At 40.8% G+C, this 26,396-nt stretch overlaps 1 protein-coding gene across 3 annotated transcripts; it reads right to left on the reverse strand.

Moving 5' to 3' along the window:
- Positions 1 to 1,989: 1,989 nt before the first annotated feature.
- Positions 1,990 to 26,170, reverse strand: LOC131131864 (flotillin-2a). 3 transcript variants are annotated; one of them, XM_058076839.2, is made up of 11 exons: positions 25,975 to 26,170; positions 19,367 to 19,448; positions 15,980 to 16,070; positions 12,674 to 12,797; positions 10,099 to 10,217; positions 8,176 to 8,289; positions 7,987 to 8,106; positions 7,690 to 7,904; positions 7,413 to 7,596; positions 7,110 to 7,259; positions 1,990 to 4,517 (listed from the first exon to the last, which is right to left on the reverse strand). In XM_058076839.2, the coding sequence occupies exons 1-11, from the start codon at positions 26,021 to 26,023 to the stop codon at positions 4,476 to 4,478; spliced, it is 1,290 nt and encodes a 429-aa protein (XP_057932822.1). In that variant the 5' UTR covers positions 26,024 to 26,170; the 3' UTR covers positions 1,990 to 4,475. The 3 variants fall into 3 exon arrangements, with proteins under 3 accessions (XP_057932822.1, XP_057932821.1, XP_057932823.1); XM_058076838.2 differs by lacking the exon at positions 15,980 to 16,070 and adding an exon at positions 15,419 to 15,509 and having other exon boundaries at positions 25,975 to 26,169; XM_058076840.2 differs by lacking the exon at positions 15,980 to 16,070 and having other exon boundaries at positions 25,975 to 25,989.
- Positions 26,171 to 26,396: the final 226 nt, after the last annotated feature.

Below are 26,396 nucleotides of genomic sequence, written 5' to 3' on the forward strand. Positions count from 1 at the left end.
TAATAGCTATATTTACAAATAATATAAAATTATTAATAGAAAGAAATGATTATTTTATGAGCTAAAATTTCTGACACAAAAAAGAGCAAAGGGTGAGAATACTTATGTGCCTGCCATTTCTTTTTATTTGTATTGTTCATGAAAATATGTATTTATTAAAATATATTTATAATTAGAAACAATAAACTATATATTATTTATGTCAAATGATAAAATAATACAAGAAATATTTGTTAATTTGCCCAAATTTAAAAAAATATACCAAAGGAAGGCTGTGAATACTTATGGGCAGGTGATTCATTTAATTTTTATTCTGAATAAAATATTTACTTTCCAATAATATACGTATTATTTATATAAAATGATGAAGAAATATTTATTATTCCAAATGTATGAGCATATGCTGCCAAAGGAGCAAAGGCTGTGAATACGTATGTGCTTGACAATAAAGTATCTGTTTAAATATAATATTTATAATAAAATATCAAATATTTAAAAAAATATATTTGTTGAATTCGGATTTGCAAAGATTTGTAAGAAATGATTTGTACAAAATCATTTGTAGAAAAAGTGCCATAATTATTAGAAATACTTGATTTAGTCATTAGGAAGCCAAGTCAAAAGACGTCCGGCCGTCCTACTCAGTCAAGGAAGCTCCAGTGACCCATTTTCAACATTCCTATGTGAGTCCTTGAACTCCACATTTCCCTTTCTATTTGGACTCGGGTTAGATCCTTAGGAGGAACCTGCGCGTTTCCATGGTAACACACTCCCTGGCTGGGGTGTGGCGCGTCCTTTGGCGTATCAGCAGCCCCCCAGCAGGCCCAGATAAAGAAAAGATGGGCGGGTGGGTTTATTCGTCTGTTGCTGACTTATCTGCTGCAAAAATGCCTCTCCGCTCCTCTTCATCTCCTCTCCCTCCTCTTCATCTCCTCTCCCTCCTCTTCATCTCCTATTCATGCTTCATGCTAATGCTGACATTTTGTACTTGTTTTTTCAATTGTTTTTACACTTTTATAGAAGGCATTTTCAGTTTTGACTTTTGTTGGTTTTATTTCTCATTTGTAATTATTAAAAAAAAATTAACACTTAAATAATTTTTATTACGTTTTAAAAAACTTTTATTGAAGTAATTTTTTACACTTGTTTTTATTCTTTTGACAAACTTATTGAAGGCATTTTTTAATTTTTTGAAGTAATTTCATTTGTTTTATTATACTTTTAAGTCATTTTCATTACTTATTTTTTTTTGCGTTCCAAGTTATTTTTACACTTTTATTTATATTCATTTATATTCATTATATTCATTCTATTATTTGTACACTTTACACATTTATTTCTTTACATTACATTTTTTCAAAATACTTAAGTCATTTTGAATACTTTTTAAAACTCTTGTTTAGGTCACTTTTATTATTTGTTCCTATTATTATTATTATTATTACTTTTTTATTTATTTACTTTTCACTTGAGTTTTGATGACAAATTTTTTGTACTTTTATTGAAGTCCTTTTTATTTGTATTTTCATCCATCCATCCATTTTCTATGTTGCTTATCATCACTGTGGTCATGAGGGTATGCTGGAGCCTATCCCAGATCTTGAGTGGTCACCATCCATTTTTATTTACGTCATTTTTATTTTTTTAGGTCTTTAATATTTTATTCATTTTAATGATAAAAAAAAACACCTTTATTTAAAAAAACATTTTTTATTTTATTACTTTTTTATTTTATTTTTGTTATTTAACATGATGAAAACATGTTTTTTAGACATAATTCCATGTCCGAGGTGCACTGTTGAGGACTTTATGAAGTTTTGTCAAGGAAACCAGGAAGTCAAATCAAACATCACGGCGCCCAACAAATCTGATGTTTCATTTTCCTTCAAACTTCCATTTGATATGATGTCATATGATGAATATGATGTCATAAATGACAGCTGTCTGCTTTCCAGAAGGACAGGAGAGGCCATGGTATGTATATATATATATATATATATATATCTTTTATTAGAGGATGGCGAACAACACAATAACATGAACACGTGCTCGAAACGCCATGCTGCATGACTTCCTTCCAAAGGTCGGCGTCACTGGAGCGTCGCTGCCAATCCGGGGGCGTGGTAGAGACGTTTTCCCATGAGAGTTAAGGCGTAGGTCTAAGGTTTGGTCTTCATCCAACATGTCTACTGGAGTCACACGTATGGTATCATATCATCATATAGTATCACTGCGTTAGACAAAGCTACTGTTGGCACAAAATACATCGGCCAAAACGATAATGACTACAAATAGCTGCGGCGAGAGGAAAAACAACGGCGAGACTGTGGCGGAAGTTCTGTGACCGTGTTCCCGTGTCGTCTTCCATGTTAGAAAAGTCATGAAGCTGGAGAAGTAAAAAAGGAAATACATGTACACGTTACACGTAACAGTTGAGTATGATTGAAACAGCACGGATCCATCACCTTTTTTGTGTGGTTTTTTTTGTTGACAAAAGGCACTGGGTACAAAAAAAATAAAAACATGTCCTCCAAGATTTGTATTCCATGGATAGATTCCAGGGGTGTCACAAGACCGGGTCTACGAGAGCATTTCTACGTTACATTGCATTGCTCCTCATACGCTCTTCTGCACACTGTGTGCGTATGCTAGCAGCCCCGCCTCCACCCACCGAGAGTAAGACTATCAGGAGAAATCTCATCCCGTTTTCATGATCTTGTGACATCCCGAGCAGGTTCAGCAATCGCACAAAGTGACGGAGGTCAGTTAGGTAGCGAGTCTAAAGCCAGTGAATGTTAGTCCGGTGCGATTCCCAAGCGCTGAGCTGTGGCACACGACAAAAAAAAATGATCCGATTCCATTGAACTGGTTGGAAAATGATTCTTTCTCCTACCGGACGGCTTCAGTTCTTCACGTATGTAACTTGACGCAACTCTTCGCTAATGGTTTTCCACTTCTGAGCAATTCTAAGCTATAAAAACGGCCACAAGGTGGCAGAAGTGCATTTGATAAGAGCTGAGCAGGGATGGGAGAAGGGGAAAAATCACACATGACAGGAAGGAGGAAGTGTAGCGTGTGGAAATAGGGTCATTATAACGCGTGCACGCTGTAAATAGTTCATGGTGTTATATTAGTAAATCAATTGTTATTTTGGTGTAAAACAACCCCTTTTGGGCTGCACGGTGGTCGAGTGGTTAGCGCACACACCTCACAGCTAGGAGACCCGAGTTCAATCCCACCCTCGGCCATCTCTGTGTGGAGTTTGCATGTTCTCCCCGTGCATGCGTGGGTTTTCTCCGGGTACTCCGGTTTCCTCCCACATTCCAAAAACATGCTAGGTTAATTGGCCACTCCAAATTGTCCATAGGTATGAATGTGAGTGTGAATGGTTGTTTGTCTATATGTGCCCTGTGATTGGCTGGCCACCAGTCCAGGGTGTACCCCGCCTCTCGTCCCAAGACAGCTGGGACAGACTCCAGCACCCCGGTAGAAAATGAATGAATGAACAACCCCTTTTGTCTTGTTTTTCTTGGTGGTAGTCGGGAACTGATATTTCCCTGAAACGTAACCATGTTCTACTGCTGTTAACTAAAGAACGTAAAAAGACGTGAGTGTATTCTTTCTTTTGGTATGTTCCACGTTTATATCGCCACAGAACACAATAGTCTGTGTTCCCAGAAAGATGGGACCCAAATGGTGTCCAATGGAGTTAAATGTAGACATGGTATGAAGGAGTTAGACTGAGTTAGACTGCTGCTTATACATGCTAATTGTTAGTTCCGAGTACAAATGCAACACAAGGGATAAAACACAGCCCCACAGTGCTGCGTAAACATTCTAAAAAAATCATTTCCGAGAAAGAAGGCGTGGTGCGGCGAGTGAACGGCCCTGAGCGTCTGGCTTAGCATGCTACACGAGGTACTGCTCTACCCGGCGTGCCACCATGAGACCACCCTCGCTAAACGTGGCTTTGCGTTACAACGTCTCCACGACCAAAGCACGAAGTGTGTGTTAGTAAAGGCAGATGTGACGGCGGGGAACCACATTTACACGGCTGAGGCCAAACCCCCGTCCTGAAAAGTTTTGGGCACTTGAGTGGCGATCGGACAGGCACAGCACAGAAGAGGACAGGCGAACAGGCTAACAAGCTAACAGTGATGGGAATAGTGGTTCTTGTATTACAGTTCTTCAAGGTGAACAAATAACATCACACCTGGTCCAGCTTGGGAGAAGAGGCAAAAAGTCCGATTACAACATTAAAGGATGTCTTCCCTTTCTAAACACTTTAGAATAAAAAAAACCACAACACCAGTGGGTGAATAGAAGACCACTGCAGCATAAAATCCTGATTGACTACGGAGAAGACTCTTTTCTGTTCTTGGGGGGGTTTGGTATCTGTGGCAGTTGCATAAGTGGGTGAGAAGGTGTGGTCATGCTTGAGGCAGATACTGTTTACGTCGAAGGTTTGAGATTCATCAGACGGCCACTTGGCTGCTCATCTTCTGCAGCAGAGGAATCTGGAGGGAGAGGAAAGGGAAGTCGTCATTGGAAGACGCGGCAAGGAATGTACCGCAACGCTGTGGCAAGCCACGCTGCACGGGGAGCGGCACCGCCCCCTGCTGCCCGGCAGGGACTACGTACGATTACTCTGTCTGTGTCGTTACTTTTCAAATCGCTTGCTGGACATTGGACTGAAATTGCTGACTCAACAGCCTATTTTATGTGCCTTAAGATATAAAAACAGCTAAAAGTAGATAGCTAAGTATGTGGAGTGCTTTCATGACAAAATGTTGTGTTGCTGCTGGATGTTAAGTTATTGAAATATTTTTTTACACTTATTTGTTTTTATTATTTTGACAAACTTATTGAAGGCATTTTTTTTATTTTTTTGAAGTCATTTTGATTAATGTCTTATTATACTTAAGTCATCTTATTTTTTTGCGTTCCAAGTTATTTTTACACTTTTATTAATATTCATTTCTATTATTTTTACACTTTTATTAATATTCATTCATTCACTCATTCATTCATTCATTTTCTACCGCTTATCCTCACGAGGGTCGCGGGGGGTGCTGGAGCCTATCCCAGCTGTCTTCGGGCGAGAGGCGGGGTACACCCTGGACTGGTGGCCAGCCAATCACAGGGCACATATAGACAAACAACCATTCACACTCACATTCATACCTATGGACAATTTGGAGTGGCCAATTAACCTAGCATGTTTTTGGAATGTGGGAGGAAACCGGAGTACCCGGAGAAAACCCACGCATGCACGGGGAGAACATGCAAACTCCACACAGAGATGGCCGAGGGTGGGAATTGAACCCTGGTCTGTGAGGTCTGCGCGCTAAGCACTAGACCGCTGTGCCGCCCCTTTTTTAATATAATAATTTCTATTATTTTTACACTTATTTATATTCATTTCTATTATTTTTACACTTTTATTTATATTCATTTCGATTATTTTTACACTTTTATTTATATTTATTTCTATTATTTTTACACTTTTATTTATATTCATTTCGATTATTTTTACACTTTTATTTATATTTATTTCTATTATTTTTACACTTTTATTTATATTCATTTCTATTGTTTTTACACTTTTATTTATATTAATTTCTATTATTTTTACACTTTTCAAATTATTTTCTTTAAGTTATTATTATTTTTTTTAAATACTGAAGTCATTTTGAATACTTTTTAAAACTCTTGTTTAAGTCACTATTATTTGTTCGTATTATTATTACTCTTTTATTTTTATTTATTTACACTTTTTTCACTCAAGTTTTGATTACTAATTTTTTGTCCTTTTTATTTGTATTTTCATCCATCCATCCATTCTCTATGTTGCTTATCCTCACTGTGTTCATGAGTGGTTATTTTAAAAAACATTTTTGATTTTATTACTTTTTTTTTTTTTTACTAACATGTTTTTTTAGACATAATTCCATGTCCGAGGTGCACTGTCGAGGACTTTATGAAGTTTTGTCAAGGAAACCAGGAAGTCAAATCAAACATCCCGGCACCCAATAAAGCTGATGTTTCATTTTCCTTCAAACTTCCATTTGAGATGATGTCATATGATGAATGTCATATGATGATCTTTCATTAAAGACATTTCATCTGTCACAAAAGCAAAAAATATTTGTGTCAAAGTGAAAGTGGTAGTCGGGAACTGATATTTCCCTGAAACTTACCCATGTTCTACTGCTGTTTACTAAAGAATGGAAAAAGATACAAAGAAAGTTTTTTTCCCCCAATGTAAGACGCGAGTCTAATCTTTCTTTTGGTATGTTCCACGTTTATATCGCCATAAAACACAATAGTCTGTGTTCCCAGAAAGATGGGACCCAAATGGTGTCCAATGGAGTTCAATGTAGACATGCTATCAACGAGTTGGACAGAGTTAGACTGCTGCTCATACATGCTAACTGTTAGTTCTGAGTACAAATGGAACACAAGGGATAAAACACAGCCCCACGGTGCTGCCTAAACATTCAGCTAAAAATAGCCAGCTAAGTATGCAGGTCATCGGAGTGATTTCACGCCAAAATATTGTGTTGCTGCTGGATGTTCACAGTGTCTGAGTGATGCTGCGAGTTTGTTTTCTTTCCCGAAGTGAAAGTTTTAAGAAAACAAATCGAGAAACAGATGGACGACCACATTTGCAGTCATTTCACTGACGGCTGCTTCGAAGGAGCAACTTTACAAGAAGCATTACGGTACAAATGCATTTTGGAACTGCTAGTACGCAGGAAGAGAAAAAAAAAAGGCAACAAAGAACGACTTTGACGTCAAAGCTGGCACCAAGTTTACATTACGCCTTTGAAACACTATTCCATGATAGCGACAAGGCTGCAACTTACTTTAATTCCCAACATTTTCCAGCAGGAAGAAGCTTTAACACACCTTTTTTTCCCCAGAAAATAAGCAGAATATGAGAAATGGCGGCATTTCCACCTAGATGACTTTAGCGGACGCAAGATGTGTTCCACCCAGGTTGTCCGTATGGAATGTTTCACCTCAAGCTGTGGATGGTCGCCACGTCACTGGCGGCGCCCGGCATGTCCAGATAAGAAGCTAAAAATAAGGCCAGCCACACGTACCTTGGTCAGATCCACTCCGGTGAGGGCGTTGACAGAGACGGGGAGTTCAGCTAACAGACGGTTGACCTCTCCCGTAACGCGACTGCCGTCGCCACTCAGGATCACAATCTCGTTGGTCTTGGCCAAGGGTGCGGCCACCTTGCTGGCGATCTAGAGACACGCATGGAGGCTTACTTCGATCAAACACACACACACTCAGCCGAGAGACTTGCTAATAATGAGGAGAATAAAGTGATAACAAGAATAATGGATAGAATTCCAGGGAGCAAATACCAGAACAGCAGAAGTGAAAATACCACTGACCTTGGGCAGGGCCTCCAGGACCAAAGCTGTCTTGGCAGCCTCACCGTACTGCTGGTAAGCTTCAGCCTTCAGCCTCATTTTCTCAGCCTCCGCCTTGCCCACGGCTTCGATGGAGGCGGCCTCCGCTTCACCAATGAAGCGGATCTTATCGGCCTCGGCCTGGGCTGTCAGAACTTTCTTCATCCTGGCGGAGAGTGAGACCCAGTGTCAAGCACGCATGAAAGGTCATCCTCATAACGGCCGACGAGGTTCTCCGAAAGGTAGAAGGACCACTTACTTCTGTCCTTCGGCCAGCTGCTCGATCTTGTAAGCTTCAGCCTCAGCGGGTCTTTTCACAGTGGCAATGAGCTCCTTGTCGGTGCGGTCGATCTCCTTCTCCTCGATCTTGATCTGCTTCTTCCTCTGGACCACTTCGATTTCGATTTCCTCCAGACGGATCTTCTGCTGCTCCTTGGCGGCTTGCAGCTCATAAGCCAGCTGAGCTTCTGCTTTCTGCGGAGAGAAATTGGCGTCTTCAGACGGGCTCTTTCTTATGGGAGGTACATCTTCAGGCCAGTCGTACGCTTCGAAATACCTTAGTGTTCACTTCCTGGTTGAAGGCTGCTCGCTGCATTTCCAGCTCTCGCTTGGAGTCGGCCATTTTTGTGTCCGCTAAGAACTTAACGTCCATCATTTCTTTCTTACACTCGGCCTCCTGTCGAAAAAAAAAAAAATCTTGAACTTGCTATTTGTCCTGATTTTCCTGTCCGTGTGTTCGTCCTACCCTGATCCCGGCGTCTCTCTCGGCCTCGGCCACCCCGATGTCTGCGTCCCTCTGCACTGCAGCCGTCTGCGTTTTGCCCAGTGAGCTCAGGTACTCCACTTTGTCATACACGTCCTGTCAAATACAAATAACACTTCTGTCATACAATAACCCCAATAACTCCAAATCCACCGCTTTGTTCCATCGAGGTTTTCCAAAAGTACCTCATTCATAAATATGTTGTTTTTATGATTCCAGCAATATGCATCGTTAAGCATTTCAGCTATTTTATGCCTAAATTAAGCATTTCCAAGCATGAAAATGACCAAATTTTGTAGTATTCTACACTGGTCACTAGGTGGCAAGTGATTCATTCATTTTCTACTGCTTATCCTCACGAGGGTCGCAGGGGTGCTGGAGCCTATCCCAGCTGTCTTTGGGCGAGAGGCGGGGTACACCCTAGACTGGTGGCCAGCCAATCACAGGGCACATATAGACAAACAACCATTCACACTCACATTCATACCTATGGATAATTTGGAGTGGCCAATTAACCTACCAAGTGATGTTACGCGTTATGACGACACAATCGGTACTGTACACAAACCGGATGTATCAAAAAGTGTCTATTTTATGCCTTAAATGTTTTATTTGTATGTATGTATAACATCTATGATGTCTAACTTTGAGATTTTTTTATTTTATCTTATATTCTTTTACACTTTATTCTATGTATTTATTTACTTTTATTACTAGGAATTATTTACTTTAAACAGTGCTACACTTGGAGCAGTGGAGATGCCAATTTCCCTGAAGGAAGCCCAAAGGGATTAATAAAGTATTCCATCTGTCTGTATTTTATCTTACTATGGTTACTATATAAGGTAATACAAGAGTAAAGGCAGGTATAGGGGTGCTATTTCACATCAAAGGGGCTCTAATCATGTTAAAACCCGTATTTAGTAGCTTGAAAACAGGTTTTCTATGCTCTTGTTCTGAAAATATTATCTTTAAATATATACATTTATAAGGTTGCAGTATAAGGAATTCTGTATGGCGATGGTTTCCAAGGCAGGGCCAGGGGCCATTGGCGGCTCACACAGTTTGTGTTTGGCCCCCGGCTTATTCTATGGATACAATTCAACCACAGTCAAACTTCAGGTTTTGTATAATTGACTTTTTGTCAAAACAGTTCACCAAAGGTTTGCCTGTTTTTTACACACACTCGATTTTTACGCAATATTGGATCTAACAAGCTAGTCCTTTAGCCTGCTACTCTATCATTCGGTAAAACCGAGAGCCCAAACAAAGCACCCTATTCACTGACTGTGGATTGTTTTGAGTGCAACTGCTAAATAACCTGCCATGGGGCCAAAGAAAGCTGTTGGTGGCAGCAATTTGATAAAGAATGAGAAACACTATTGAATTAAATCCACATCAACTATGCCTTCCATCGTGCTGTCATTATTCTCAAGAAAATGTCTTATTATTTCTTATGGTTTTCCTGCTGTTCTTGGGGAAAAATGATTCCAGTAACTGAGCTAAAAAACATGCCAAACATTTTTAAAAAATGACAGAAAATACAGCAAATATGTTGACATTAACAACATAATTTTAGAGCTTGATCTCCACACCCTTACATCTTAGCCCATATGGAAAGGTTTCGCTGCTTTTCCTCAATCAGTCGTCACGTTTTTGTCTATGGACATGAAAGCTGAGCCCATCGCAGGAGGTCTTGCTACGTCCAGCAGCAGCTCTTTCTCAGGTTCAGCATGGAGTGGTGCCACATGTTGTAAATCAATTCTCCGTGCCGCATTAAAGATGATCGACATTCCCGCCAGCGCCGCAATTTGCCTCGGCAGATCTTGGTCTCGTTAAATGACTGTGTAAACGCGAAAGTGGGCACGGCCAGGACGACTAAAGGGGGTTTTCCACGTTTCCCACCTTGATGGTGAAGCTGAGGATCTCAATTCCCATGCGGCCCACGTCAGGCGCTGCCACCTCTCGGACCAGCGAAGCAAACTTGTCCCTGTCTTGGTAGATCTGCTCCACAGTCAAGGTGCCTGGAAGGAAAATGGCAAGTATCTGCTTCAGTGTCTATTGATGATTAGCATGTTTTGAACAGAATCTATCATCTAACATCTAGTATCTGGACCAATCACACGCAGCAGAGCCCAATTTGAGGCGGCTTTCTCAGGCAGCAAATGTTCCACATAGGAAGAAGAATTAATTATTAATCATCATCAATCTGACATATGCTCATTTATTGTGTATTTTATTATTTATAATTATTTTATTTATTATCGTATTGAAAGAAAGATGAATGACAGGACAAGATTCTATTATATTTGCATGTATTAACGTCTTTAATTGACATCAAGCAAAAAGAAGCCACCCATGTTTGAAAACACTAGCCTCTTCAACAGTAGCAGAAACCACGGTATTAAAACACCTCCAAAAACCTCCAAGAAGGTGTTATGGTTGTGTAGCAATGCTGTGAGCATTAGGTAACAGGTACATTCATGATAACATGTCATACTTAGTCTTTTGCCCAATTATGGTCATTTTAAGCACTAGCGGAACTTCCTTCCTGGGTGTATTGATTTCAGTAGCATGACAACTAGCATTACCTTCATCCAAACTCAAAACAAAAAACACACCAGTGGCGGCAGCTTCGTGTTACCTTCCCCTAGTGGCGAGGAGCTAGCCGGTGTGGTTGGTGTCGGTGTGGATGACAATGTTGATACCAATAATATGCTCAAAGACTTTTGTTGTGACTGTTTTTTAAGGCCATGGGGTTTAATTTTCCATGTCACGCCTCATTGCTCCATAGTAAAAGAATTGTTGATATCACGCACATCTCCCTAATGGACCACTCCTTAAAAATCACTGGAGTTTGGTGGTATGTCTAAGAAAAGAGTGACTATTGAGCCTTACTGGTTATTATATTGACACACAATAATATATTTGCGCGTGGGTTCGCCGTTGTATTTTTCCGCCGCATGATTTACAGGCAGGCATCCGCCGGGCAGCTTTGTGTGGCGGAAGACCCTGCAACACACGCAGTCGCGGTACCCCTCCCACACTGCAACAGTGGTGAATCACAACAAGGGTACGTTTTCAACTTTTAATTATCCTCTAACAGTTGAACTTAGTAGAAACATAGCCACCTGCTTTGAAATAGGAAACGCCAAGTGCATGCAATATACGTGCTTGAAATAGTTTAGTTTGTGAGTCGTGTTATTATATGTGTGTGCGCTCTCTCCGAGCACACGCACACACACACACACACACTGAAGGAATTGGAGCAGCCATGTCTGCTATCAGAGGTATTTAGCGTGCACAACACCAACTATAGCGATGAGAGAAATGTTTTATATATCGTACTAAATTGTGCCAGTGTGATGTGTTTGTGTGTGTGGAGGCGGGGGGCGTCTCACTGCGGGGAGCAGTCATCACATCGATGCTAGATAAAACTTTAACTACGACAGAAATGTTTTGCACATGGTTGAATATTTATTCCTTTTAAAGTTGATAATGCTGTTTAAATGTGTGTTAAAGTTTAAAGTTGATAATGCTGTTTAAATGTGTGTTTAAGAAAGCTGAATCCTACATTGTACAGTGTTTACATTTCAATAAATATTTGTTTAAACTTGTGACCTGTAATATTTGTTATCATTGTCATTTTTTCATGTAAATCGAGGCAGCAAAAGCAGCATCGGCCACAAATATTGGCCCAAGCAAAATCGGCCATCGGCTATGGGTGATGGGAAAAAAATCGGTATCAGCCCCAAAAAAAACATATCGGTCGATTCCTAATCCGGACCACATGCCTGCGTTATCGCCTCCGAACAACCGCAGAGACCCAGTAACGTGGACGACCGCAGGTTTGTGCACCAACGGTCCAGGAGCATGGTATACGACCATGCGGTGCACACACAGTACGTGTACTTTACAATGGGGCAGTGATGGGGCAATTGTGCTTTAAAGTCCTTCAGTGTAATAACAATGTCACTTGGTTAATATTATATTAATATTAATACATTATGTAAATGGAGTGTTGCTGACGCTTTTTCAGAAAGCTTTATAGCCAGGACAGGTGCTTCCCATTAGGTGCATTCCTAGCAGCCTCTTTCGAGCTGTTCGATCTTTACAATGAACAGAAGAGAGAAAGTCCTGTGTTCATGTTTCAAGATTAGGATTGTGAATGACGGGCAATTTTCCCCCTTTGAAAGCCGTGATGTTTGGAGTGTCCGTGAATGCTCGTGATGTTCCGAGGACAGATGGAGGGGTGTGTTTGTGCATTGGTGATGTGTACAATGTGTACATAATTAAATGAACAACAGAACATGTTATTTACTGTTGCTCTGACTTCCTGGTGAGCAAACACAACCCTTTCACGTTGGTACAAAACCTGTTTTTGCCTCCTACGCTGTTCTCAGCTGCTACCAGCATGTATCCACTCCCTTCCATCTGAGATGTAAACACAAGGACGGGTTACAAGCAAGCGGCTACCTACCGAGGATGGCGCGCAGGTGACCTTCGAGGGTTTGCAGGATGACGCTCTTGATCTCCATGACCGACTTCCCTAAAAACTGCTCGCAGGCGTAGCCCAGCAGTTCGTTTTCAGTCATCACCTTTACCTGGTGTCGGTGCGGACAAACATTGTCAGCTGAGCAGGAGCACACACGGGCCAACACATCATATAGCACTCAACCACCTACGTTCTTATTCTTATACATAGCTTACTTAACACGTCAAGTGGTATCAAAAAGTGTTTGGATTTAAAAAGGACAAAGCCTGACTACAGAAACCTTCTCATGGGAGCAGCTGCTGGCCAATGTAGTCCTCTTGGCTCAATTATGGGTTTCAAAAAGATGAATTTGCACATGGGGAAGAATATACAGTAGATCTGTACTAATATAATTTCAAAGATAATTTCTGCACCATGCTAGTTACCCATGCATACAAAAAGAAAGTCAGGGAGATATCATTGACTGACATGAAAGAAATGAAAGAAGGATGGGGATGATGCTGTACTCCACTGGGGCTGGAAAAAGAGACAAGTGCGCTGGGTCCTTAGGCGAGCGGTCACACTCTTTTCTTGGCTTACATGCACTCATATGACGGTAGGACACACAACGTAAAAAGGGTGGCGGCGGGGAAGGGGGTAGGGGGGTGCGTGTCATTCCATGTTTAGCCGTTTTGAAAAATGAAAAAAGGGTGCAAGCCGGACAAGCACACAGCAGGCTGTCCCGCCAGCGAAGACGTAAATAAACTCCCGTGTGGAAAAAAGTGAGTCTTGCCCCCCCCACCTTAACAACATATTTGACATCACACTTCCTCCTTCCCAAAACAATGCAAAACAGGGTAAAAAAAATGTCATAGACGCAGTGCGCGCCACCCACAAAAGCAACATCCTGCACTAACATGTACTCTGGCTTCCTAGAGGTGGAAGTGGGCGGGCTCAATGCCTCCAATACTTCAAGGCCACGCCAGCCTATTGCCGTGAGAGATGTGGACCCATAGCACATTGGCATGGTAAAAGTAAGAGTGTTAAGAGAGGGCGGGCTTCTTCCAAACAGTGGGCTCATTGTCAACATGCATGGAGGACACACACACACACACACACACACAAAGGAAACATTGGCGCAAACACACAAGACTGATAATGAGGAAACTCTTTTCATTCTCTCTCATTCCCGGCATGCGGGTGAAAAAGCGATTAACGGCCAAATCGACGGGTGGAATCCGGAATGCAGCACATCGTGTGCTCATTTCTGTGTTCATTGAAAAGCTAAACGCTAAAAATATGTTGACTAATTTGGATCTTAATGAAGAACACGCTTTCTCTGAGCTCCAGATGGATAAAACTCATACGAGTCTAGTTCAAATAAATCAAAAACAGCTGAATCATTTTTAAATGGGCAGACTTTAGTTATGGTACAAATGCAGAATATATTGGCTACGCCAGTGGGTCTCAACCATTGGGTTGTCCCAAAAATAATAACACCAAACATTCTGAAGAGGATTTTTTTCAATGTGCGGAGTGTCCACGAATACTCCTACAGGAGGCGGCAATTCTCTGCTGTTCTATTTGAAACCTGCAGTTATAAAAAGACCAACAGCGTTTGCCTGTTCTTGAGTGTTAGGTGTTTTCCTGTAACCAAGATACTAACTGTTTAAGTGACATGTCAATCTAACGCGTCTATTTAATGGTCATAATTGTTTGACATCAGCATATAGAATTGCCAATGCTAATCGCAAGTGCATATGGTCTATGCTATTGGTGAGCATCCGCATGGAACCAGCATATTTCTTTAAATCATAGCTGTCCCGGGGGTCATTTTTTTATTGGCTCGTGGCACATTCTCAAAATATAATAAAAAAAACAAAAAAAACACAGTTGCAAAAATGAAAAAAACCTGCAGTAGTTTTCCAAGAATAAAATTAAAACATTAAGCAAAATGAAGAAAGGTTACCAGAATAATGTCAGAATATTATAAAGAAAACAACTTTACTTTAGTAGCAGAAAATAATATATTTAATATATTTAAAAAAGACCTAAATTCTAAAAGTCATTTTTGGCTAAAGTCCATATATTATTAATATTATTAAGTATTATTAAAGTATTATTATTATAAATAGTATAGAACAAAGTCACAATTACAAGAAAATAAAATGGTTGGAAAATAAAAAATATATAAACAGCAACATTGGGAAAAAAATCTGTAATTTTATGAGTAAAGTTAAAATATGAAGAGAAAAAAGTCAAAATATTACAGGGATAAAGTCATAATATTACCAGATTACCAGACCCTCTGGGGTAAAAAACTTGCAAAAAACTGTGAAAAAAGAGCAAAGACCGAAGTTTTTACACTTTATAGTTAATTAGCTAATCGATTAATTGTTGCAGCTCTACTTGAAAGTAAAGCCAAACCAAATGAGAACCACACCGTCTCATATAAATCGGCAAACATGAAAATGAGAACCCGAGAACAAAGAGTGATTGGTTGGTCTAGATCCAGACGTCCTGCGTGCAAGGGCGAGAGCAAAAAAACCAAAGCACATGCAGACCCAACATCTGGGAGGCGAGCTAGACAAATGCAGGTGTGTAATGCAAATTGAGCCCTATGTAAGAAAGCCCCTCTGACGTGATTATGGGGTGATGCCAGACCAAAGGGAAGTTACGGGGGATGCGTGGGAACAGGGGAGGAATCTGAACCGGCATTCCCAAAAAAAAACAGCAAGTGTGGTGATTTACCTGAGCCACCCCAGTGACCGTAATAGCTACACCCTCCGCTGTCTCTACATCCTCACACTTGGGCTGCAGGGTCATAATCTCAAGCGTTATCCTGTGAAGAATGTGGAAAAAATATAAAATAAAAATAGGCATGTTCCGAGGGGAAGCAAATGAAGGGAGGGGCCAGAACACAAGGAAAAAAACAGGACAAAGTGAAACCATTCACCCAAGGACTCCAGAGCACTAACAATGGAGTTGAAGGAGATCCCTGAAACAGACCTTTGTTTACATTGGCTTCATCTCAATTTGCGTCTGCTTGAAGCTATTCTGACTGATCATCGGTTGGCGTATTTTTCTCAGAGTGAAGCGAGGTTAGTGACAGCTGATTGCCCCCGATTGACCACCCAAGGAAGAGAGAAGCCGTGAGGATGACAACACACACACACACAAGCACACATATAACAGAGTTTAGCTTATTAGGCCAGCCGCTTGTCTTGCGTCTTCTTTTGGTCTTGATCGCCAGCCAGTCATTTTTTTGTTTGTTGTTGGGGAGGGAGGGGAGGTGTCTCGAAAATACATTACCTGGGCCACCCCAGTCACATCCAGGGGAACACCCTCCGAGGTTTCGATATTCTCACAGCGACAGAGGATGGTCATAACCTCCAGAGACATTCTATGCAGACAGGAAGGAAGGCCGGAATAGCAGAGGCAAAACAGTAAGTTGGACAAGCTGTTAGGAATGTCAGTAACCAAGCTCAGAAGAAAGAAGTCAGATGGTGGAGGTAATGGGTACAACCGGGGTGGAACCCCGGGTGGACCTGCTTTGGCCACAGACCGCACGCAACATCCATTATTAATACTGTAGGACGTCTCTCTCTTTTTTTGACTTTGTTGCCCTGACGTCTCCCAAGCGCGACTCTTCTGATGGCAGTGCGTGGTAAAAAAACAGGAAAGCCAGTGAAATTAGACATTTTCAGAAGCTCTGAAAGGGGTGAGACGTTGGCCGCGTACCCGGTCCGAGCCGCTCAAATGCTACAACCACCATCAAGGATCAAGATGGTATCCTTGAACATGCCAAAGGATCTCCTAAGAAACGATTAACTCAGCAGGGTAGTGGTCTTGTTGTTTAGACTCCATCCTCCCGATAAGACTCTCTCTCCTTTCTTTGCAACGCCCCTTTTCTCTTTTATATTACTCCATTATATGTCACTTCATGTGTTCTGTGTAATTATGTATGAGTCCCAAATTACACTACAGCTCAATTTAGATCAGGGGGGTCCAAACTTTAAAACGTCAAAGTTATGCAAGCACCACTTTTGGCACATTTTGTAGAGCAATATGCTAAAAGACTATTATTACAAAGAAATGCTGTCTTTGCTCTTTTTTCCTCATTTTGCTGTTTTTCACGCCAAATGTCTTCTTACATAATCCTCACAAATTTTCTATTTGTAATATTATGACTTTATTGCCAAAACATTTGGACTTTTTTCCCCCAAAAATATATTCCTAAAAATTACAACTTTATTTTGTTTTGTTTGTCTTGATTCCGCCGTTTAAAAAAATAACATATTAATATTATTCATTATATTATGTTTAATATTTCAACTAGTAAAAGTGGTATATCCCTGATGTGATTCTCGTAAAAAAAAATTTATTATATAAAAAGTTGTAAAATTACAACTTTATCTTTTAAAATTACAACATTTTCCTCGTAATATTTTCACTTTATTCTTGTAAAATTACTGCTGATGGCGCCACTAGCCTATACAAAAAAAAAACATCTGTGGGCCACAAATGACCCCCGAGCCGCATTCTGAACACCTCTGGCCTGGATGACTGTCATAGAAAGGACATTTAACATACGTACGCCAAGGACCTCCGGTAGTCGGCTAAAAGTGGGACAATGGATCAAAGATCCACAATGGATCAACCAAACAAAAAAAACATCTTTGACGTCAGAAGTAGTAAAAATGATTTGTTTACATCAGGAGTGCGGCCTCTGTCTATATTAATGGCCCACAGTATGATGTACAAATAAAAAACCCAGCAAAAATGCAACAAAAAAGAGCAAAATGTTAAAATGTTGACACTAATAATAACACAAAACTTTAGCTTTAAATATACATTAGTGTTGGTATTTTTTAGCCTTTTTACCAAGCGTTGGGTTTTTTTCTTCAGAAGCGTACTGCAGCAAGAGGAGACTCTCTAGTACATGGCTGCAGCACACCCCCCCCCCACCCGGAGAGCCGGATCAATGAGTCATGGGCCTGGACATTAACATGATTGCTGCATCACATGCGGGAAGACACCCCGCCCTCCCCTGCCCAGCGATGGGGCTTTTAGCACAAGTGCTCCTGTTGAATCCTCCAAGAAGGAAGACCCAAATGTGGACTGAGCGGGCGAGTGAGGATTAATGGAAAAGCAAGCGTGGGTCTGCGGGCCTGGTGAATATATAACCTCGTCCGTGCATCAGCCTCACTTTGCTGCTGCGGTCCACCATTATGTCTCCAAGCAACACTGACGCGTGGTTGTTAATTGGAAATGAGCAACCTGAAGCGGGCAAAGTAGAACTGACATCAACAATACGCGCACACACACATACACACACACAGAAGCAGGTTAAGTATAAACAAAGCACATGCACATCAGTACAGGTTAGTCCAAGTCAGCTAACAGTGACATTAAGTAGAGGTTTTTTTTTTTCTTTCTGCTCTACACTTAAAAGCTGCAAAAGCTCTCTGCCTCATTTTCACCTTTGCTTCACTTGGACCCAAATCCAAACCCAAAAAAGGTGCTTTCATGTCATGTGATTTGGGTTGATGAAAGGGCTTACCATAAGGTACAAACGTGTTTACCTTCCCAGAGTGATGACTGTAGCTGGTCAAAAGCATCTGACAATGGTGAGCAGCAATGTTTACACTTTTCAACAAACACGTGTTTGAATAAATAGCCCACTGAGCCACAATAGAATGTTTATCCTTCACAAAGACAAGAAAGACAACGCCCCATTCTTCCAAATGATAATGCTGTGCAAACCTTATTTATTTCCATGATTATGACATGAGAAACCAGACTAAACCGGTAACCCATCAACTTGTCAATTCAGATGACAATGGCCATTAATTAATAAAAACATGTTTTCAGACAGTTACATGGACAAGCAGATTTGGGGACCTACGAAGCTCATTTTGGCCCTTTCTATTGAGTTGTGGACTCCTATAGAGCAGCTACACTTCATAACCAGTACAGAAAGCTTTCTAAAGCTTCCAGAATCTGTACCTATTTCCAAAACAGTCTGTTTTCATTTATTACAACATTGTAACATTAATAGTTCAGAAAAGTGGAAAAGGAAAAATAGGTCCTCTTTAACACCTTGGGCTCTAATTGCGTAGACCAGGCACCAACGGGGTGTGGCCACAACACTTTGCATTTTTCGTGAGCAGTGCAGTCCGGCGCAGCGCACCCACGCTTCCATACCTCCCAACAGCGCAAGAGGGAGGAGAGCGATGAGTGGATCTGTCTTGTGCTTTTTCTGCTGGAGTTTTCGCTTCTAAAATTTTGATTTTGGGGGGAAGGAGGGGCAAGCCATTAATTTAGGGTGGGGTCCCAGTGTGGAACCAGCCCTGTTTGGCATCATACTTTGAGCTGCCGTCAGGATGCGTGACTTCTTTGATCTGACATCAGATGTGAAGGGACAATTAATATAAAAACGTACATGCTGTTTCAGATGGTTACATTCAATAATGGCTACTGGTTGCATTGAAATCTGCCTGACACTCTGGAAAAACCTGCCTGTGAGTTTTACACCATATTACCACTGCGTGGGCTGCGCCACACTACACCACCCGGTGCCACCTTGTGCTGCGCCACGAAATCAGAGCCCCTCCAGTTTATTACATGACCCTGCTGAAAAAGTGTTCCCCTTTGTGTGTGTGTGTGTGTGTGTAATGACATGCAGCCATAGCTTACCTCTGGATGTCAGAAATGAGCCACCAGGCCCAAGCCCAGCCTCCAACAACGTACGTCTTCTGATCTGAGCCACAGCAGCCACCTTAGAAGCAACACAAACGACAAGATTTATCACATTCACACAGTAATAAATGCAGCGGATATATGCAAATACAGTCTCTTTGGATCTTTGATATGCTTTGTGGTCTGTGTGTGCAGAGCCAAAAACTACAGGGGAACCTCAGTTAACATGTTTTTCGGTGTACAGCAGTGTTGCCTCGGTTTGCATGCATTCTTCCGTTAAGCATGTGTCTTTGCATGTTGCTAATACACTACTAGAGCTCTAGGATTTCCATGTTAACAAAATCAACAGAATAGTGGAATTGGCCACTAAAAACAGAATTTACTAATGAAAAACTTAACAGCAATAAAACTGAATTCTTACTCATTGGCACCAAATCCACCCTATCTAAAGTTGACTCCTTCCCTCTCTCCATCGACAGCTCCTTAGTCTCCCCCTCCCCGCAGGTCAAGAGTCTGGGTGTCATCCTCGACAGCACTCTATCTTTCCAATCCCACATCAATAACGTCACCAGGTCAGCTTACTTTCATCTGCGCTCCATTAATCGTCATTATTCCATTATTGTATGCTCTTATTTATTGTTTGTTGGCTTTTATCTTGTATTTTATATTGGTGTTTTTATCTCCTGTACAGCGACCTTGGGTGTCCTGAAAGGCGCTTTTAAATAAAATGTATTATTATTATTATTATTATAAAAACACAGAATCCTGCAGAAATGGACTTGGGTGGCATCTCATCAACACTAACCCGCCCCCTCCCAAACTAAACATATCGAAATGGCAATCTGTAACACCAGCAAAGGTTGGTGACAACACTCCTCTTCCAGAGCGTGAATGGAAGCTTGCTGAGTTAGCGTAGTTTAGCAGAGCATGCGAGTGCGGCTGTGTGTGTGCACTCGGGCTGCATGAGCTTTTTAATGCAAACAATGGTGTTAAAAAATGATCTTGCTGCCACATGGGTGTCTTTGGGAACAGTCAAGTCTTCATGGATGGAGAACTATAATTGCAGAAGTAAAAACGTATTTTGAGTTAACATATTTGACTTCCTGTAGCAATGGATTGGATTGACATCATTTCCTATAGGAAAGGTTGATTCGGTTAGCGTCCATTTCAGTTGCAGTTAGACCTTCTGGAAGAAATGAGTAACCAACGCTCTGTTGACTGAAATGACCAACAGCTGTTTACTGATTTGAAGCATGCCGGTCTCAGTTATTAAACTCTGATCTGGCAACATTTGCTCAGGTGACGTGACACTGGTCTTGTGACGTTCATCTTTTTAGTCACGGCGTAAAAAGCACATCCACTTCTTCTTCTCTATGATGAAATAATTGACTTTCAGAACGCAACATCATATTTCAAAGGAGTTCTTCCCGATCCAAAACAACACAGCGCGGTAGTAACGACAGCCAGTGTGTGTTGAGCAACAAAACACGGACCTCGGAGTCTGGTTCCTTTCCAATGGTTGTAGCGCCGCATTCCCAGCTGTCACGTTAACCAACAGAAAAAGGGCTGGCGGTGGGGCCTCAGCTATATTTACTAGCGAACACACACAATATGCTAATAACACATCCTCCATCCACAGTGTTGATACCATTTACTGTATCGCTTGGAGCAAAGTGACATTTGAATATTTTCAACCTGTTTTCCTGCAATTGTGCATATGTTTTCTTTTGAGTCTTCTGTTTTCGTATTTGCTACTTGTATCTAACAGAGCTGCTGCAGTCAAAGAAAACGACGGCCACAAATACAGTATGTCTGGGTCTTGGTTATCATACATCCAAACAGTGCCCAAAGAATAGATAGTGATTCTTTTCAAGTTGGGACACTATGGACGGATTCTGGTCAGAGAAACCTGTAATCATCTTTATTACGTGTGGGAGGGCGGTTTATTTATTTATAAGAACGCACACAGAACGATGAACAGCTCTGTATTTGTCTCCTTCCTCCTATGATGATGTGTTCAAGCGCACTGCGTATTTCTGTGTTCTGTCTGAGGAGTCAGTGTGTTTTTGCAAAACTGCAGTCATTCTCTGTAAAATGTGTTTTATGTTCATATGTTTGGAATGGGGGCTGCACGGCGGTTCAGTGGTTAGCGCGCAGACCTCACAGCTGGGAGACCCAAGTTCAATCTCACCCTCTGCCATCTCCCCATGTTCTCCCCGTGCATGCGTGGGTTTTCTCCGGGTACTCCGGTTTTCTCCCACATTCCAAAAACATGCTAGGCTAATTGACGATTCCAAATTGTCCATAGGTATGAATGTGAGTGAGAATGGTTGTTTGTCTATATCTGCCCTGTGACTGGCTGGCCACCAGTCCAGGGTGTACCCCGCCTCTCGCCCGAAGACAGCTGGGATAGGCTCCAGCACCCCCGTGACCCTCGTGAGGATAAGTGGTAGAAAATGAATGAATGTTTGGAATTGATTAATTGGATTTAAATTATTTCTTGTGGGAATATTTTTTACTGAAACTGATTCATGATGAAAACCGAGGGCCGTAATTCATAACACTCAACATGAAAATGAACTCATTTTGCTAGCTTCAATATATTGCCATGACCATGAGTGTCTGTTCTCCTGGTCACTCGCCTCCAAACAGGCTGGAAGAGAGTTCACTCTGTGCATTGGTTTCAGCACCTTGGCCCGTGAATACAGTGACCGTATGAAATAACACCACTATAGTTGCAACACAGCCACTTTTATGCTGACCACAATTTTTTTCTTCGAAGCCAAAAACTCACCACATAAAGCATGTGGGTGCCAAATGCTTTATGCTGAAAATCAACCAACTCCTGGCAATGCCAACTAGAGTGAGGACCATTAGAGATGCACTGGACTGCACACTATTAATGCTACAGTCTTTTTAAACCACTGGCATAACTGACATTCCTGATGGCATTCCACCAACGGGAGTGGGGGTTGCTTAAGTAAATTAATACCAACCTACATACATTTGTTTTTATTTTAGTACGCTTTGTCATCAGCTTTGGCAATTGCCTTTGTTGAGCAGACAAATAAAGCTGATATATAATAACAATATATATACATGGGGCTTGGTGATTTTCATAGCATTCCAAAAAAGGACATTCCAAAGTCGATGAGTAAATTTCCACACAGCGGAGCCGGGCGAGCACGGTCTCACGACTCACAGCTCGTGCCCACTCAGCCCTGTTCCTCTGTGCGGTTAGCACCGTCTTCACCAAAAAGCCCAAAGCAATGTGACCTCTATCCAGTGTGATTTTGGTGTGAGGAAAACGGTTCAACTGTTTCGGTGGTGAAATTTGTGTTTTTCTTTTTACAGAGCTCAGACCACAGCCAAATCCCAAGTATAAACATGTGTGTAAACACATTTTTCAACCAAAAGCACGGATCAGACGTTCTCAAAGGTTCACTGTGCAATTAAGCGGATTTAGCGGACATTGTGATTTAGCATCGGGCTTTTTACAAGCAGCAAGCTTCTTGAGGCCTCTCAATACAGCCCCTGTTGCCGAGAAGTGGCATTTTAGTCAGCGCCGTTCAATGTCTTATTGTATAAGTAATATTGTGAAATACAGATTCCTTCAAAAAGTCAACTGCTGTCGTAGTGGAATCCAACTATGCAGTTGGCCCTTAAGTCACACACCGTGGTACTGTATGTCACAGTAACGCCTTTTTTCATAGCCAGGGTTCAAACCAGCTGATTAAAACAGGGGTGTCCAAAGTGCAACCCGGGGCCATTTGTGGCCTACGGCTAATTTTTATTGGCCCACCGCACATTCTAAAAATGTAATTTAACAAGAAAACTAAAAAAAAAATAACAATATTTTTTAACAAGAATAATGTCTAAATATTGATATAAAAAGTGGAAAAACTTGGAATTTTATGAGAATAACATTGTATTATTATGAGGAAAATGTAATTTTAGCTGTATTAAAGAAAAAAATGTTTTAAGTTTTATTATTATAAGACACAAACAAAACAAGTTGTCATTTTGGAAAATTCTATTACAGAAAAATGTTCAAATGTGATGAGAATAAAGTCAAAATATTACAAGAATAAGGTTTGAATTACCAAAAGAAAAATTGTCAATTTGAAAGAGTTGGAAAATTTGGAAAAAAACAACAGCAGAAATGAAAAAAGAGGCCTACTTTCATGAGAATAAAGACAAAACATGAAGAGAAAAAAGTTGAATTATAATGAGGAAAAAAGTCCACATTTTACAAGAATAATTTTATTTATTACAAGAAAAATAATGTCAGTTTAGTGTTGAAATATTACTTTTTTTTTTTTTACAAAAGTTTTATAATATTATGAAAAACAGACAAAATGAATTAGTAATTTTTGGAAAATTCAGTTGGGGGAAAAAATTCAATATTATTGGAATAATGTCATGGTACTACAACAGAAAATTTCAAAGATTATTTGAGATGGAAGTTGAAGTATTTGAAAATACAAAATATAACTGCTTGTTACCATAATTAAGGTTGTTCTGGTGTTAGGTTTGATAAGGTCGATCCTGGACCAGTAGGGGGCAGTATGCATTGTAACGCTGCTTCTTAACACGCACCAGAGAATAAGAAGATGCTGCAGGAGGGTGACTATATTCATTTAGCAAGCATTCACACGCCCCCACTGTTCTCTTTCAAATCAGTAACTTTTTCTAGTCTTATTGGAGCCTCGCTCCTCTCAACGAGCAGCGGGTGCTGCCGTGGGCCTCTCCCCCATCGAAAATCACAGACGAGAGGCGTGTTTGTTCTTAAAAAAGAAGCGACGGGAGATTTGTTTTGCTTTTCAGATTTTTCTGCTCACAGTTTGTCTTGCCCGCAGCGTCCATTAAGTTCACATGCGCATGTGTCATGGTATGTTATACAAATCAGATGATGACGCCCCGCCCACCGCACAAACAAACCATCACAGATACATTGTGCACATGGCTACATAAACAAGAAGGTGCATCCAACATCACATCCAACCCACTTGAGGTCATACAAGTTGGAATGTGAGTTTCTTAACCTTCCTCTTGGGTTAGGGTCTGCACCGACTCGTTTTACATTTTAATGCATAAAAAGAATCACATAACATTTGTTTATTGCATCAAGGCTTTTTGACTTTGTCTGGAAACTCTATTTCAACAAGATAAATCCAAAAAAATATTTTTTACTACATTTTATAATGGTCTGGTTGAAATTATGACCACTGTATTGTGAGGGTCGGTTTCGACCTTCTTATAAAAATATAAAAAAACAATGTCCAGACATTCCATACAGTGAAGCAAGATCTGGACCTGTTCTGCTTTTTGATTTCAGCTTATACTAAAGTTCTGTTACTAAAAACAATAACTTTTTCAAACCTTTTCTTGACATAATACATATGGGTCACAATACACAATACAATACACAATATATATGGGTCAAAATTGACCCGAACACCATAATGTTTCTTTAGTGATTAATACTAAAATGAGAAAATAAATAAAACTAATTCATTTTATGTTCTGTAGCCCTCAGTAATAGCCAGCTAACAAAAGAACCTTCAATTTATGAATATGATTCTTTTGAGGTTCATTTTACCATTTTTGGAAATTGAAATGGAGGGGTATAGTGACAAAAAAAAGGCCTACATGCCCACACCAAAAGTATTAAAAGCAACATTTTCATGGATGAGGAAGCCCAAGAAGGTAACCAAGACATGAGAAGCAAATTTGATGATAACTTATTGTTTTTAGTGTATTTCATAGCTGATTTAATACATGGGTCAAAACCGACCCGTTAACCTAAGAGATGACACCAGAAAGCTAACACAAGAGGAAGGTTAAAGGTAGCACAAAACAAGAAGGGGTCTACAATAATAATAATAATAATGTTTACACACACTAAAAAAAATCCTAATGACAAAAACAGCTCCTACAAATGCTCTAATAGCCAAAAGTGTATTATTTCCATTAATTAGTGTTTGACCTGAGATGGCATGCACTGTGTCAATAACAAGCACAGCCTTAAAACACTGGCAGAATACACACTGCCTTGTTTGTCGTCCTTGTAATACAACATCAGCTGATAGTCACCGATTCTATCTTGTTGCACTGGCAACCAGACCAGAACCAGGAGGTCTTTAAGGGCCTCCTCTCCCGTGTAATCCAATTTATTCAGCTGTATTGCCTCTGCAACGAGGAGCCACCATGTTGAGCCACAAATAAAAGCACAACTGCTACAATTTACAACCTACACATAACCTAACAAACACAAACACACCCTGTTTGATATGACTTTTAGGTGTTTATATTAGAGTGGGCTATAGAGGACCAAAGCAAATACATAATACTTGTATATCATACTTAACAGTAACTGTGACCGGAGCTTGTATTTAACGCCTGCTTGTTGAAAGCGGCAACATATATGTGTTAAGTGTGTTAGTGAAGTGTTTTTTTTAAAGATAGAAAGACGAATCCATCGAGCGAAAGCAAGGAGAACGCCCCCCAAGGCCCGCCTCTTAAATCGCTTCATGGCGCCCAGTGAAGCAGGCGGAGGCCTCGGGGCTTCGGAAGAAACCAACCCACGAGTTCTGTGTCGTTACCTGAAACCACGAGGGCCTCGTTTGGTCCAACGGTGTGGCAGTTTCCCATTTTAAAAGGAAGTTTAAAAGATATGCGAGCAAAACAAAAGACGCTAATGTGTTTTCCCCTTTCCCCACCAGCGACTCGCTATTATTTCTTCACAACATCCGCGTAGCAACTCCCTCCCAGTCACACCCGTATCGATTTTCTCCTCCATGCAGGAAGGCCACACCACTTCCGCTTGAGGCTTTCAAAATAGGACCTTATTTCGTACAGCGGTTTGCTTTTATAGATGGGAGTGTCGGCTTTTATTTTCTTCCGCCATGTTTGTTGTTGTACCACAACTTGATACCACTTTTGTAAGCTTTATGGACTATCCCTCCCCCAGGCTAACAGTGCAAAGGCAAAGGATATGATATAATAGTGAAATGGGGGTGGGAGA

Source organism: Doryrhamphus excisus, linkage group LG1, assembly GCF_037039965.1.
Source record: "Doryrhamphus excisus strain RoL-2023G ecotype Guam linkage group LG1, RoL_Dexc_Guam_v1.1, whole genome shotgun sequence".
Taxonomy (NCBI): Eukaryota; Metazoa; Chordata; class Actinopteri; order Syngnathiformes; family Syngnathidae; genus Doryrhamphus; species Doryrhamphus excisus.

Coding starts and splice junctions, on each gene's coding strand:
- LOC131131864 (XM_058076839.2), bottom strand. CDS start 26,023: ATGGGAAACTGCCACACCGTTGGACCAAACGAGGCCCTCGTGGTTTCA. Junction 19,449..25,974: donor CGAGGCCCTCGTGGTTTCAG/GTAACGACACAG, acceptor GTTGCTTCTAAG/GTGGCTGCTGTGGCTCAGAT. Junction 8,107..8,175: donor AGAGAGACGCCGGGATCAGG/GTAGGACGAACA, acceptor TTTTTTCGACAG/GAGGCCGAGTGTAAGAAAGA.